Genomic DNA, 16,507 nt, shown 5'->3' with positions numbered 1-16,507 from the left:
ATACCCAGTTTGACGCTCATGACGGGAGGGTTTTTGATATTGCTTAGGATGGCATCTAAGTTTTCATCTCTGTTTATGCTGATGGTAATCATTCCAAAAGTATTGCAAGATATTTGAGAAAACTTGAGGTTAAGAGGCCATACCTGGTCCAAGGTGACATTCAAGGTTGGGTGAAACAGGATTTCCGTGTTAAAGAGTTCCAACCTGAGGCAACACTTACCATATTTTATGAGGAAGACCATGAGATCCGTCGCCACGTGGTTGCACCTGGACGTGGTCTCCGCAGGTTGCTGCATGGGAGTTATTGTGGACGATACCGCTTGGGTCAAGAGTTTGGTTTTCGACAAGAAGATCAGTCACTCGGCTAGTAGGCCAACCGGGGTGGAGAATGCTAAGATTGTAGTGATCCAGTTTCAGATTTTGACTCCAAAGACTGATATTGAGCAGAGTATAGTGATTTCCGATTATACCCAAATGGACCGGATATTGAAAGAAGAAAGAAACTATATTCTGGGTATGATTAGGAAGATTAAGGGTATTGGCTGTAACGTTCTATTGATTCAGAAGAGTATACATAGAGATGAAATGACGGATTTGTCGTTGAATTGTCTTACTCAAGCAAAGATTTTGGTGATAAAGGATGTGGAGTGTGTTGAAATTGAGTTCATTACAAAGACTTTGAATTGTTTGCCAGTTGCAAACATTGAGCATTTCAGGGCAAAGAAGTTGGGTTTTGCATATTGAGTTGAGGAGGTTTCATTTGAAGATGGGTTGTTGACAGAGCAGACGCAGTGGCATTCTAGACTTCATTCTTACTTGGTTCTCCCTCATTACCTCTCCATGTGCGTGTCAATGCATGGCCACCTATGCATGGTCACCTTTGACCCACGTGCCATTCCCCATTTCACCATCTTTAATTTTGAAAAAATGATTTTTCAAATCTCATTCTTCAAATAATTTTCCAAATCCTAGTTTTTTTTTTAAAAAAAAACAATCTCAACTCTTCAAATTTTCATCCTTAGACATCTTTAAGACACCAAAAATCCCATTTTTCCAATAAAATTAGCTGTTATTTTCTTCGGCATGCAATTTTCATAATTTCCATGATTTTTTTTAAATGTTTTAAAATAAGCATAAATTCAATTTTGTAATTCCAAGTCATGAAATTTACAGAATTAATTCATGCAAAAATAAATGAATTTTGGTGGGAGCCTAACATATGTGATTTTATGATTGATTGATTTGATTGCTATATGTGATTGATTTATTCTATTCTATGATATACACACAATTATTATGTGTTTGTTCACTAACCCTTGCTTCCAATGAAATAAATCAGGTCATCACTCAGGTACGTTATTTGCCTCTCATATTCATTTGGGTATTTTGTTGTAATTTTCATTCAGTATTTATTGATTTACTTATCAATCGTCATGTTTGCTTCATTTTATTAGTAGAGATCTGTCTTTAAGGACTTAGAGGGGTGCTATAATTTTTACCGTACCTTCCCGATAAGTAACTTGATCCCTGAACCCGATCCGATTTTTCACAGACCATCTTTTTTGGAATAAGGAGTCACACTTAGAGTTTTCTTTCTTATTTTGTTTACCCTTTAAAAATAAAACAAAAATAAGTAGCGACTCCAAATCATTTTCTTAAAAATAAAATCATTTTCAAAATAAAAATCGAGCTCACCATCGAGTAAGAAATGCATGAACCGAAATGCGGGTTCACACAAACTCATTTTCCTTTTTTAAGTACATTTTTTGAGTGTCAAGTCACTTAGAGGGGAGACGTAATCTAATTGGAGGGGAGTCAGATGTCTAATTGGAGGGTCACTTGCTTTTAGGCAAGTTTGGAAAATCGGATTGGATTGGGCGATTTCTTAGGAACCGACCAACCTCACTGGCCCACTACACCACTTTCCTGCACATTGAATGAGTGTGGTTTATAAAATTGATAAAAGGAACAAATAACTACTATGCTTCACAACCGTTTTGAGATATGATATAGTAAATATTTATATATTCTCTTTTTCTATTTTTGTCACATAAATCATTTAAATAAACAAAAATATTTATATTTATGCTTATTTTTATAATAATTATTAATGACAGATATAAAAATAATAAAAATTAATTAATATAATAATTTTTAAAATTTTAAAATAAAAATATATAAATAAATAGATAAAATTAAATATTATATTTTTATTTTTATCTTAAATATATCTTCATACTTAAACATTATACCTATACTATTTAATAAAATTTAATATATTAGTATATTTAAATTTATCTTTTATCATTTCATTTGACATATTAAATACATATATATTAATTTATTAAAATTATTTTAAATTTTAATAAAATATAATTATATATTTATGATATTATTGATTCCCTTATGATTTAACTACATCATTGAACATGAACTAATATCTTTCTTAGTTTAATGATCAATCTAATTTTTAAAATATTGCTCACAATAATGCACCTATACACCATTTCCACCTCAACCGGCTCAAATACCTAATTGATCCAAAATAGGGTCAATAAATACTAAAATTAATATTTTATTTTATCATTCAATTAATCATCTTAACAAAATTTGGTCAATAAATAATTTTATACCATAAAATTATGAATAAGCCATAAAAACTCAAAAAATTCAAATTTGTATCCATTGTCTATACATATTACAATCATTCCTGATTTTTAAATTTAAAATAAAATAAAATCATAAATATTTTTAATTTGAATTGAGGCCACAGTTTCTGAGTACTTTTTAATGATTATTGATTTTTTTTTTTTTTAATTTGAATTGAAGTTGTATCTTCTAAATGCACACCTTCTAAGTGTGATTTTTGAATTTAACTTGAAGTTGCATCTTCTAAATGCAAGTTTTATTTTTTTTAATTGAAGTAGTAATTTCTAATTTTGAATTGAAGCCACGGTTTCTCCATGTAAATTCTAATTTATTTTTAAAAATTGAATCCAAATCGCATTTTTTGAATGTGATTTGAAGCGGTATATTTTAATTACAACTTCTCCTTCTAAACTGAAAAAAAAAATTTATATATATTATAGTTTTGAATTGAAGCTACAGTCAAAGTGTGGTTTTTGTTTGTATCTAAAAGTTGGATTGAAATCACTCCGTCTAAATGCCCTATTTTTTTTATATATATTTTTTTACATTATATTTTCAAAATTCCATTATAACTTTATTATTATTTAGTTGCTTTTATGAGTATCAAGAGGTATTTTGATGATAAGTCTATTCGGTGGCCATTTTCGGATATAACTTTTCTCTAAGCTTACATGTGACTTTGGCAATTTAAGACTTGGAGGGTATTTATTTTTTTAACATTTTGTTGAAAATAATTTGTTTTCATAATTTAAGTTATTTGTTTTTCTATTTTTTTTAATAAAATATGGTAAATTTTTTACTAAATAAAAAAAATCAAAATATTTTATTTTTTAAATAGAAAAATAATATATTAATATTTTTTTACTTTTAAATATATAATAGAAATAAAATATTATAAAAACAAACCACTTAATATTTAACATTATTAAACATTAAAATTCTATTTAAAATTAAGTAAAAAAACAAACATCACTTTAGCCTTATCCTTGCCCTTAGTTAGCTATACTTAGTAATGTTCTATGACTCAATAGCCAAAATACCCAATAAAAACAACACTTGAAGAAAAGAAAACTTGATATTGTATAAGAATGTTTTGTATAGCACAAAGATATGTTACAATGTGATAAGCTCTTAACTTGTTTGATGTCTTGATCAAATAAAATTAGCTTATTTATAGGCATCAAAGGAATTTTCTGAATCACAAAGATTCATTCTATCCTATTTTTTTTTAGAATTTTTTATATAACGGTTACATACAAAATATGTATATAAAGGCCTATTTGGTTGTTGTTTTCGAAAATTATTTTGAAAAACCATTTTTGTTCTAAAAAAAAAAAAGAAAATGTTTGGTTGAGTTAATAAAAGAGTTTGTTAGAATAAGTAAAACAAAAAATATATTTAAAAGTTATTTTTTTAATTAATAAAATGTTTTATTTCATTGACTTGATATTATAAATATATAAATAATTTTTATATGTATAATTTATTTAAATTAAAAAAAAATTATTGTATTTTGAAATTTTTATATCAATTAAAATTTTCTTAAATAAAAAATAACTTTGTAACCATATGTAAATATGTTAATTTTAATAATTTAAGGAAGGAAAAAAGGTTTGTGGGTAGGGATGTGATGATTAGGTAGAGTTTACCTTCGTGGAAATACAATAAACAAGTAAAAAAATATAAAAAGAATGAAAAAAAAAGAAGAGAATAATCTATTATTTGAAATAGTGAAAAAATAAGTGATTTTTTATAACATAAAAAATATAAAAAAATTAAAAGCACACGCTTTTCCCAAAGATGTTTTTAGTGTTTTTTATTTTCAAGAATATAAAACAGATATCAGCAACAGACTCTAAGATTAGAATTGGATGGAAATCTCTAAAATGCCTTACACATGCTTCCCTATCTTCCGCTTTTTGTTTAAAAATATGTCTAGATCTTTTAGGACTTTTCTAGTACCTTTGGCTTTCACACACACTCCACTGATGTGACACAAAGATCTAAGTAGGGGTGAAAGAGATTTTCTGGGCAATCGCATAAGGGAGGTCCACAACCTTGAGCAACCAATTTCGAAGATTGAGAAGCTGTTTCGAGTCCAAGTCAAAACCCGCATCTTTGCGATTCTGGACCTCCTATACCCTACACCAGCAATGGCGAATCTTCCTATGTTCCTCACCCTCATCTCACTTCTACCATTTCTATGCTACTCCTTCTCTCCCGAAAACCCCACGGATCGCCGCATTCTAGTCGTCCTCGATGACATCGGCCTCAAATCTTCCCACTCCATCTTCTTCAAATCTCTCCAAACTCGCGGTTCAGAACTCGACTTCAAGCTTGCAGACGATCCGAAGATTTCTCTTCAAAGATACGGCCAATATTTATATGATGGATTGATTCTATTTTCCCCGACAACCGAGCGTGAGCATTACGAGTCAGCATAATTTCTCGTTATTTCGCGGACTGTTTAGGCACTAATTGAGGTAATCTGTGTATTTTTCTAGGGTTTGGAGGGTCATTGGACCTGGGTGCTATTCTCGATTTTGTTGATTCTGGTCATGACTTAATTATAACTACTGATGCATCTGCATCTGGTTTGATCCGGAGTATCGCGACGGAGTGCGGCGTTGATTTTGATGAGGTGAGTATGGAATGCATGAATGAAGTATTTCGTGGTTGTGTCTTGTTTTCTTTACGTCTATATTTGTTTTTATCTTCAAATTTTGCTTTAGGATCCGTCGGCTATGGTTATTGATCACACCAGCTATGCAGTGTCAGACACCGAAGGAGACCATACATTGATTGCTAGTGATGATTTCATTCAGTCCGATGTCATTCTGGGAAGCACCACAATTGAGGTTAGTTGTGTGACGAGATTGTTTGTTGATTGCAATGTATGCTGGAAATTGTGTGCATGCATCTTATTACTTTGCCACAAGAAGCTCTCCCGCCTACTCTCATGGCCAATAGAAGCTTACTTTTAGCTGAAAACCTTGCTTCTTGCATTACTTCTTCCTGAGTGATAAACAACCTTTCTGAAAACTTTATGAAATGACTCTTCAAAACTGAAAATTCAATAGCAGGGATGTGAGTTCTTGTTGTTTTCTATGCATTTCTTGTGCTTTCAATTTGTCTTGCATCATCCAAATGAATAATGAATTAAAATTCCAGTGATGGGTGCATTTTGCAGCTGTGATCCCAAGTCAGCTTTTGTTTTTCTCATCAAGTATATGAAACACTGTTTCAAAGTTTGTGTATTGTTTTAACCTTTCATTTGAATGTCTTTAAGAGCTCTTTTCTGCAAGGTTTAACAATAAACTTAACATTCACATTTTTGAACAGTTTAGGGTTGTGTGAAACAGGCCCCTGTACTTTACAAAGGGATTGGACATTCATTAAATTCTGCCAACAGCCTGGTAAGTTGAAGGCCGTCTGTGTCTAACCTTTTGCTTTCTGTAACCCAATTGTGCTAAAGGCATATACAAGTCAAACTACTAGCCACTTCTAATGGTTTCACTCTCTTAATTTTTACTTATTATGAATCCTTCTCCATATTGTAGGTTTTGAAAGTTCTTTCAGCTTCTCCTTCAGCATATTCTGCTGACCCAAACTCCAAGTTGTCAAGTCCTCCATTGTTGACTGGATTGGCTATTTCATTAGTTTCAGTTGTGCAAGTAAGCTGATTCCTCCCTGGTCCCTTTATTTCTCTATTACATCTTCCATTGGTTATTCATTTATTTGAGAAGGGCCAATAGGTTCAAATTGGTGATAGCCAAAATGATCTCCAAGGCCCAAAATGCCTTTGTAGAGGGAAGACATATTTTGGATGCAGTGCTTATTGCCAATGAAGCAATTGATTCAATTTTGAAAGCAACAATTGTGCGATTCTATGCAAACCTGATATAGAGAAGACTTACGATCATGTAGATTGGTCCTTCTTGCTTTCAATTATGGAAAAGATGGGTGTTGGAGAGAAGTGGATTGGGTGGATCAAGTGGTACATATCCGCACCTAGTTTCATTGTTTTGGCCAATGACACCTCTTCAGGCTTTTTCCAAAGCTCTAAGGAATTGAGGCAGGGGGGTCCCTTCTCACTTATTTATTTGTGATTGCGATGAAGGCACTTAGTTGTCTCTTAAAGAGAGCAGTAGCTGGAGTTTTTTTGTTGGGTTGCCAAGTGAGGAATAAGGATGGTGAAGGGATTTTGGTTTCCCATTTGTTGTTTGTTGATGATACGCTTGTTTTTTGTGAGGCCTTTTAGGATTAGATAACCTATTTATGTTGGTTGCTTTTGTGGTTTGAGACTATTTTGGGGTTGAGAATTAGTTTGGATAAAAACGAGTTAATTTCGGTGGGTAGAGCGGATATTGTAGAGGAATTGGCTTCTGAACTTGGTTGTTAGGTGGGAAGTCTCCCTTCCTCTTACTTGGGGTTCCCGTTGGTTGCTTCATATAAGTCCATGGTAGCTTGGGATTGCATGGAAAAGAGGCTTCACAAGAGGTTGTCCATGTGGAAGAAGCAATACATTTCCAAAGGAGGGAGAATCATCTTGATTTTTGTATTATTTTGTCTAACTTGTCTATTTGTTTCATCTCATTACTTTGCATACCAAGGATGGTTAGATTGAGGTTATAGATAGATTCAAAGGGACTTTCTGTGGGGAGGTAGGGCTTTTGAGCGGAAACCTTATGTAGTAAGGTGGAGGATTTTTTGCTTAGACAAAAGGAAAGGGGGATTGGGGGTTAATCGTCTTTCTACTCTCAAAAAGGCTCTCCTTTGCAAGTGGGGTTGACATTATGTGAATGAGAAAGGGGCCTTTTGGAATCAATTGATCAATGGGAAGTATGGGGAAGAAAGAGGGAGGGGGTGGAGTTCTCGAGAAGTGGAGGGGTATGGGGTCGGGTTGTGGAAAGCTATAAGGAAGGACTAGGACTTTGTCAATTGTAGACTTTTATTCTTTGTGGGTAACAAGAGGGGGTTGAAATTTTGAAGGGATAAGTGATATGGGGCTACACCTTTGTGTGTTTCTTTCCCTTTTTTGTTTTCTTTAGTTGTATCCAAGGAAGTGTGGGTGGAGGATGTTTGGAACTCTTCAATGGTATGGGGGAGTTAGAGCCCTAGCTTCACTAGAACTTTTAATGATTGGGAGGTGGATGATGTGAAAGGATTTTTGTTGCGTCTACATGGGAAGAGAGTCCACGGGGATGAAGAGGACAAGGTGCTTTGGAAAGAGACCAAGAGTTGCAAGTTCATAATTAAGTCTCTTTACAATGCCTTGGAGCTGGGCATTTCTGTTTCTTTTCTAATGAAAATCATTTGGAATTCATGGGTGCAACCTAAAGTGAGCTTATTTGCTTGGGAGGCAATGTGAGGAACAACTCTAACTTTTGACTAAATTAAGAAAAGAGGGTGGTCCTTAGCAAATAACGAATAAATGTTATCTATGCCAATTGGATGAAGAATTCGTAGACCACATCCTGCTCCATTGTGTAAAGACAAGGGTTTTATGGGATATACTCTTTACACGTTTTGGGTGCTTCTTTCGTCAATTAGAGAGATTTTGTTATGTTAACATGGTTCTTTTGTAGGTAAAAAAACATAAGAAAGTTTGGAGAGCAGGTCCTTTATACATCTTTTAAACTTTTTGGTAGGTAAATAATAAAATTGCTTCAGAAGATGATGTGCTCTCCATCCAAAATTTAAAAGCCTCTTTTGTTTGCTTTCTTTGGTCAGAGACTAAGATGTTTGTGAATGATGGTCCTTCGACACTAGTTAGTTTCATTGACTAGTTGGGCTCCCGTTGAGGTTGGGGTTGTGGTAATACCTCCTTTTTTTGCAGCTTCTTTTTTGTTTGAAATGTTTAGGGGTAGGTGTATCTATCTTATATACTTTGGGTTGCTCTTTTGGTGCCTTTTTTTAGTACATATTCTTCTTTATTTATAAAAATAAATAAATAAATAATAATAATAAAAAAACTTAACATGGGGGTAGTTATTTTTGAATTTGCTGGATGGGCCTTGCTTTTGTGTAAAAGATGCCAAGGATAAAGTTTTTAATGAGGGAGCAGGAAAACATCCTTATATATATATATATATATATATATATATATATATAAAAGAGGAGTTACAGAAAAAACCTACAACTAAGGCAGTCCAAAGTGCACAAGGAGAATACAAAGGGTGTCAAGCAAAAAGAACATAAAAAGAAAGAAGTAGAACCTTCCCCCATGTACTTCAAACCTAACCAATTAACAAAATCAATCAAAGGCATAGATATTTCTTCTATACCATGCTTAATGCATTCCAAAAAATTACACATAAAAAGGATTTTAGTGATTTTTCTGAATTTTCCACATTTTCAGATGTCATCTCATTTCTCTCATGCTGAATGATTTAAAAATAAATAAATAAATAAACACAAAAGGGCCTAATTGCACTCTTTTTTTCCTTTTCTTGACATAGAACCCATTCTAGTTTAACAACATTTGTCATATTAGAACAAGATTGGTTTGTTCATTATTCTACTAAATTAATTGTTGGTATTTTTGTTGTTTTTCTTTAGAATGGGTGAGATTGAACAAGATTGTTGCATCTGAGCAATGGAGGAAAATGCTGGTTCGGTTACTTTTGGAGGAAAATGTTGGTTTGGAGTGGAGTCGAAAACCTTTGAAATCTAATTGGAGTTGGTAAAAAGTAAGGTGATCGGGAAGATTGTGGAGAGGGGTAGAGGGTTTTCCTCTTGGATTAAATTTGGGGAGAGGTGTCTTGTTGCCTTACTAGAGGGGGTGGAAGACTGCTACAAAAGGAAGTGTAGGGAGTCTTTCAGAAGAGTGTGTAATGAAAGTGGAAGGGGCTACAAGTTGGAGCTGCGTAACAATAAACCTGGAAGATTTCTGCTTTGCACAACTTTATGTGTAGAAGAGAATGTTCTCCTTGGTTTTCCCAGAGGGAAAAGATTTCCTAGGGGGTTGGAAGATCCTTGCCACCAAACCAAGGAGCACTGGGGTTGTTCCCGAGCCTAGACCTTTGGAGGCTTCAAAAAGAAGTTTGTAAGGTGTTAGGAGGAAAAGAGAGGAGGTGCTCTTTTAAACCAAGCTTCCTTTGCAGAGATGTTGAACAGATGCAAGAGGGATGTGAGGCAATGTGGATTGAGAGCGAGACAAAGGAGGTTTTGAGCAGCTTGGTGTCTCTCAAGAAGTGTCTGGTGGGGTGGTGGGATATTCCTTCAAGCTGTTTGTTGGTTTTAGGCTCATTGAAATCTTGGGTTTGACATTCTTGGGGATTGAAAGGTGAGTTACATCTGTGTTTGTTGAGAGACCCTCTCATTTTATTTGAATTTGAAGATGTTTTTGAAGTTGGAAGGATTTTTCTTTTGGGCATATTCTGTTCGAGGGAAGAAAACTGCAATTGGAGTGGTTGAGGCCATATGTTGGCTGCTTCAGAGAAGGTGCTTGCCTCAATGAAGTGTGGGCGAGGGTGTTGGGTTTACCAATGCATTTGTGGGGAAAAGATTTCTTCAAGAGATTAGATGATGCTTGTGGAGGTTTCATTATGGTGAATATGGAGATAGAGGAAAGGTGTCACAACCCAAATTCTGGGCAACCTATGACCCTTACGGTCAAAGGTTTGACTGTTAGGATTAATCTTAATCTAAGCTGGCAGTCAACCTCAAGACCCTGATTTTTTATTTTTTATTTTTAATGAAATAACCACAGTTTAAATTTAAATAAAATTTTCTCTGAACTAAGGTTTCATTTCACTGACTTATAAATATTATTAAAGTTTAGCTTGAGAAAAAAAAAACATCAATGTCTCTACCCCAAGTTTATAACACAAGTTCCAACAATTAGTTCACAACCATTCAAAAATAAAATCAAATTACATAAGCTGAAATTAATTAATCAACTAGTACAAGTCCAAAAATTAAACAAAACAAATACTAAAAATTCTAGGTAGCTCCTAAACTTCTTAGGGCATTTTGGAACCCTCCCTGGTCCACTAGTCGGTCCTTAGGCACGACATCTACATCTAAAAAGTTTTGAGAAGGAAGGGTTGTGCATTTCCATGTTGCTCAGTAAGGTGTTTTACACCCAAAAAGGTTAATAGGTAAACACTAAGGTTCAAACATATTAAAATAAACACACAAACATTAAAATAGCATTCAAACATTAAATAAACATTCAACCTTAAACCAAAACATTTTATTTTATCTAACTTCACAACTTATACGCATCTTAATAATTAAATAAAAATGCAAATGGAAATATGACACACAATCATACAATGCATTGTTGTTCTCAAGCTTTCACGGAGGATACACGTTCGTACCCAAATATACTCCCAATTCGGAGTCCTCTTGGGGTAAGTTTTTGTGTCTTTTACACTAAAGATCTCGTTCCCTTCTTAATTCACCCTCTCTCAAGCCTTCACTCTTCATCAAATTTTTTTTTTTTTCCCCATTTCACACAACATTTCATCATTATTATTTTTCACATGAAATTGTACTAGAACCCAGGCAACATAGGACAAGAACAAGAATGCCTTATACATGAAATCTTGTCTAAAGAAGAAGAAGAGTCCAAAGGAAAGAGTATTTAAGAGCATGTTTAAATGATCCACATTTCCAAATGATCTATGAATTCTCTTACCATATAATCTGAAATAGGCACAGTGGAGCAGCTTTCCATGACTAGCAATGATTCTTCTCCACAAAATCCCCTTGCCAACTGATTAAAGTCTCTTTTACTGAAGAGATCAACACCCACTTTACATCAAAGGAAGAGAATAACAGATCCCATAAGATTCTTGTTTTATGGTAGGGTAAGAGCATGTGGTCTAGTTTTTCTGTACCCTTGCAAAGATAGCATTGATTTGCCAGAACCGATCTTCTTCTTTTCAAATGATTTAGAGTCAAAACCTTCCCCACATTGCTTCCCAAGGAAAGAACCTCACTTTTGTAGGGACCCCAAATTTAAAACTATCTTTCTAAGAAAAATACCTCCTACCTCCAACTTCAAATGAGAAAGGAAGGTTTTGACCAAAAAATTTCCCATCTTTAGAATCCTTCCAAACCAGCCTATCCTCATCATTCCTCATGATGGATCTCTCTTGAAGCCTCTTTAGAAAAACCTCTACACTTCCCAACTCTTGATCATGGAACTGTCTTAGGAAGCAAGGGCTCCAAAGCTGTACCCTACTTGATTTGTTACATATTTCTGTAAACCAAACATTCTTAATACATTAATACCAGCCATGGAGAACCAAGGGGGAAAAAGATACTCAGGCAAATCCTCCATCAGATATCCTGCTAGAACTACGCTTTCTTGCCATCCTCCACAACTAAACTGATCTGACTATTAAAGTCTTCGAAATCTTTCCTTGTAGTCTACCTTACCCTCGCCCCCTCCCTTGTTTCACAGGAGCACTATCTGTCTGCTTCTTCCCCAAACTTCCCAACAATGATCTGCCTCCATAAAAGCTCCCTCTCTGAAGCAAGCCTCTAATATCATTTGCCCAGCAAAGCCTCATTAAGAATAGAGAAGGCTTGAATGCCTAACCCTTTCCTGTTATCCAAGCAAACAGGGTTGTATCCACATGTTAACTATGATCAGCAAGACTAATGACTGCTTGATTAATTCCTTTGGGAAACAAACTGAGTGGGATTTATTTCTTGAAAATTCTCCGTGATTAGTGTTGGCTTCTTGAATTTGCTTATGGGAGGATAATCTGGTGTCTAATGTGTATGCAAAATTAGCAATGCAATTGCATAGATTTTCTGATTAAGCAATCTAGATGGTAGCAGTGATGTGAAACTTCAGTTCTTTGGTGGTAAGTTCAAAATTTTCCACATATACCACTTTTGGTGGATTCATCAATATATGCTGTTGTAGTTTTCATTTGAAGTATTAAAGAAACTTCACTGATGGTGTTTCTTGATTAGTTGAGAAGAAATACTGTCTTTGGAAACTGAAAAACTAGGGTTATGGATCCCTGATTATCAAATGCCTGCTATAACTTTTGATCCTTTAATTGCTTTAATCTGAGCTGCATGCTTAAGTTTTGCTTACCAATTAATCCAATCCATACATTTGTTGGGGTATAATTATTTTTACATTTTAAGCTGGAAAAATTTTAAGTTTCTGCATCAAGTACTCTTAAGCCATTATAGTGAGTTTGTCCATGCTATTTTGACAGTGACCGAGTAACTAGCAAGTGGTTTTTGCATTTTTTAGGATTTATTTTACTTGGGTTTTCATTAGTTTGAATCAACTTAAGGCTTACAACTAATTGTTATGAGAGTTTTTAGTTTATAAAAAGAGTTATTATCATCTCTTCTAAGTTACTGATGCTTGAGGATTGAGACTAGAAGCTTTAAAACTTTGCTTCGAAGATGCAGTTGCCTAGAACTCTCTTCCCCTTTCCCTCCCTTCCAATTTCCCCTTTTCTCCAAGCTTTTTTGCAAATACATTGTTTTCTGTTCTAAACAAAAAACTGCAGCTAAAACAGTTAAAATGGCCCATAAAAATCCTTAGTTATAATTCCATTGTTATCTGTTGTAGTATGTGGCTCATATTTGAGCGAAAAGACATATGGAGAAAAAGGGGCAAAATGCTGGAGCGAGATAGAGATAGAGATAGAATGTCAACTTCTGATATATCTGTGAGGTCTTGAATAACCTAATTCATTGGACTTTTGGACTGTTGGAGGGGAAGAGACAGAGTGGTGCGTTTGTTTATATTGCATGGTTTATATTTGCATCACAACTCTCTTCTCTAAATTGTTCCTAACTTATGCTTGGTTTCTATTACACTTGCAGGAATCCTTTTTTTTTTTGTGCCATTTGTTTTATATGTGGCTTCTATGTTTATGATGTATGTAGCTTGAAAATGAGACCCCCTTTTTTTGTTTTCATTTTGTTTTTTGTTTGTTGTTTTGTTTTGTGTTTTTTTTTTTCTCTAATATATAGTGGATGTGAACTTTTTGTCCAAGAGCTGTAAAAATGATTCTTCTTATATGACACAGGCTAGAAACAATGCTCGGATCATGATCTCTGGTTCTTTAGAAATGTTTAGTAATCGGTATGTACTGCCTTCTGGTTGTTCTTATAATTCTAATAGCATTTATGGTTTCTCATTGTTAATTCTTATTTCCTTATGTAATTCAGACTGTTCCAGTCTAGTGCTCAGAAAGCTGGGAGCTCAAATAGGTGAGTTTATTTGCCTTTTCTTCTTTAGGTGTAATCCATAAGCCAACTTCTGAGGCTACTGAAACTTGGTTTTCCCACCCTCAGGAGTTTCTGATGTATGTGGTCTTTTCTATTTTTTAAAGTTATGGCTCATTTCATGTTTAATTTGAATTCAATGAATGGCCTGTTAAAATTTGTGATATTGATTTTTTTTTTCTGTATTTTTTTTTTCTAAAGAATTTTGTTTTTGTTTATTTTTAGTTTTAGAATTTTCCTATTCATGATTTCATTGATTGTGGAACATTGAGATGACCATCTCTATTTTCTCATTCAAAAGAACACATTTTTCTTCTGCCTCTTTCTTATTCCACAGGACAGTTTCCTAGATACTCTCTAATATTGTTCTGTTCTGGGCAAGAATCTCACTTCAAATACAACTTCTCATGACAGGTATGAGAAATCAGGTAATGAACAGTTTGTGACTGAACTTAGCAAATGGATTTTCCATGAAAGGGGTCATCTAAAGGTGGGTGATTTTACTACTTGATGTCTTAATCTTGATCTGGACTGTGTAGTCTACCAACTTTTAATGAAAGTTAGGATCAAAGAACATCCCACTTGATATGCTTTATTGTATTATCAGCTGTTGCAGTAAAATTGAATCATGTTCTTGATCTTCAGGCTGCAAATGTCAGGCACCACAAAGTTGGGGAAACAGATGAACCTGCAATGTACAGGATCAATGATGACCTTGTAATGTTATTGCTCATCAAAATCCATTTGCTACCTTGTTTAAAGAAGTACTGGTTGTCATTTTCTTACGGACTGATCTGCTGGCAGGAATACTCTGTTGAGATCCATGAATGGTCTGGTAAGAGCTGGGAACCATACGTATCTAATGATGTTCAAATACAGTTCTACATGATGAGCCCCTATGTATTGAAAACCCTGTCAAGTGACCAGAAGGTACTCTCATTCTCAATGAATATGTGCATGTGATTTGGCTATCTTATTCATATGAACATCTGTCTCCATACATGTATTTGATTTGGCAGGGTAAATACTTTACATCATTCAAAGTGCCCGATGTTTATGGGGTCTTCCAGTTTAAGGTCGAGTATCAGAGACTTGGATACACTAGCTTGTCTCTCTTGAAGCAGGTAAGCTTTTGGCTAGAATAACCTAAGTGTTGGTTGAGTCCTGGAAGTCAAAGTCAAAATTGGCTCTAAAGCAATTCTGAAACGATTAGGTTCTTAAGTTTGATGAAACATTGTACTGCCGTCTGGCATAATTTGGCTGCCTAACATGATTTCTGCCTATTTATAAAATTATCAAAAATGCTCATTAGGGATTTTTTTTTCCAGAAAGGGAAACCCCATAGTCTATACTTCATATGTATGTCACTATAATCAAACTCTTAAGAGAACAAAATAATATGGTATGGATTACCTCTTTAGTACAATCCTTAAGAGGAATCACTATTTCATGAAGATAGTTGACTTGGTCAAGTATTTGCTTTCCTGAATGGTACAAGTAGAGTAACCTGTTTTGATTAATGACAAGGGAAATTCTGAATGGCAGATTCCAGTCCGGCCCTTCAAACACAATGAATATGAAAGATTCATAAAAACAGCATTTCCCTATTATGGAGCTTCATTTTCTGCTGTATACTCTCTCTCTCTCTCTCTCTCTCTCTCTGTTGGTGTGATTTGGAGAGCTAATAATTCTTTTATAAAACTTGCACTAAGTATTTGTTCTAATGATTGCAGATGGCAGGGTTCTTCATCTTCACCATTGTCTACCTGTACTACAAGTGACACTGATGTGTTTGGAGAGAACATTACCTAGACATTGACATAGTTCTTAGATTTTTTTTTTTTTAAATTTGCAGGATTGCTGACGGTTTTCATTCCCGCCACCAAAGACCAGTTATAAGGAAGTTAGCCGGGGCAAAGTTCGATCGTATTGTCTCCATTACCATTTTCATATTTAACGCACTTGTAATGATCTTACATTGTCATCATTCATTGTTGGCTCTTGCTGCCAAAAGCTTCAATGAAGAGGTAGGGAGCTTTAAAATCCCGAGGTCTCACCATACCATATATTGTGCTGCGGAATATCATGTAGGTATAGGGAAAATTATGAAGCTTTCCTTTTAACTACATAAGAATATCAAGAGATTTGAGCTCCTGTGTAACTCCTATCTAGAGGTTGAGGGAAGGAGAAGCCCCTTGAATGGCTCACAGTGAAGTCTATAGCCTTGGGTCGACCTGGTCCTGTCCCTGTCCCTGTCTCGTCTCTATCAGACCACCACCGGGCCCATCCGCTGCCATTCTGACTGACTTTGAAAATCCATAACAAAAAATAAAGATCGACAAACCTGCAGGATCATTGATCATTCAACGTGAAATGTGAGGGATGGTAGTCAATTTTATGTTGCCCGGATCTAGATCAACATATGTGATTTGCTTCTAATGATGTTAAGGTGAAAAGTGGTAGCCGCCAACAAAAACGTGTTACGCACCAAAATAACGGGGTTGAAACACCTACCTGCTGGAATACCAACCAACTCTTAGAGAAACCGCTGAAAAAAATATCCGTGTATTAATTTTCTTAGTCATTTAATTAATACCGTTGACACAATCAGGTATAAAACAATAGAAAATAGTAGAAT

General features: G+C 34.6%; 2 protein-coding genes across 3 annotated transcripts; both read left to right on the top strand.

Annotated features, from left to right (window-relative positions):
• The first annotated feature begins 240 nt into the window (after window positions 1-240).
• LOC104879160 (T-complex protein 1 subunit delta) lies at window positions 241-744 on the top strand. The gene has a single exon (XM_010650993.1). It carries the CDS (start codon window positions 241-243, stop codon window positions 742-744), a length of 504 nt encoding a protein of 167 aa, XP_010649295.1.
• A 3,666-nt stretch (window positions 745-4,410) lies between these two features.
• LOC100244523 (dolichyl-diphosphooligosaccharide--protein glycosyltransferase 48 kDa subunit) lies at window positions 4,411-16,030 on the top strand. 2 transcript variants are annotated; one of them, XM_010650887.3, is made up of 14 exons: window positions 4,411-5,070; window positions 5,154-5,290; window positions 5,382-5,507; window positions 5,997-6,065; window positions 6,210-6,323; window positions 13,671-13,726; window positions 13,813-13,854; window positions 14,284-14,359; window positions 14,515-14,586; window positions 14,674-14,799; window positions 14,889-14,993; window positions 15,415-15,498; window positions 15,603-15,637; window positions 15,725-16,030. In XM_010650887.3, the coding sequence occupies exons 1-14, from the start codon at window positions 4,803-4,805 to the stop codon at window positions 15,990-15,992; spliced, it is 1,578 nt and encodes a 525-aa protein (XP_010649189.1). In that variant the 5' UTR covers window positions 4,411-4,802; the 3' UTR covers window positions 15,993-16,030. The 2 variants fall into 2 exon arrangements, with proteins under 2 accessions (XP_010649189.1, XP_010649190.1); XM_010650888.3 differs by having other exon boundaries at window positions 4,418-5,070; window positions 6,012-6,065.
• Window positions 16,031-16,507: the final 477 nt, after the last annotated feature.

The sequence above is a fragment of the Vitis vinifera genome, chromosome 4 (genome assembly GCF_030704535.1).
Source record: "Vitis vinifera cultivar Pinot Noir 40024 chromosome 4, ASM3070453v1".
Lineage (NCBI taxonomy): Eukaryota > Viridiplantae > Streptophyta > Magnoliopsida > Vitales > Vitaceae > Vitis > Vitis vinifera.
This window is presented reverse-complemented; position numbering and strand designations above follow the sequence as displayed.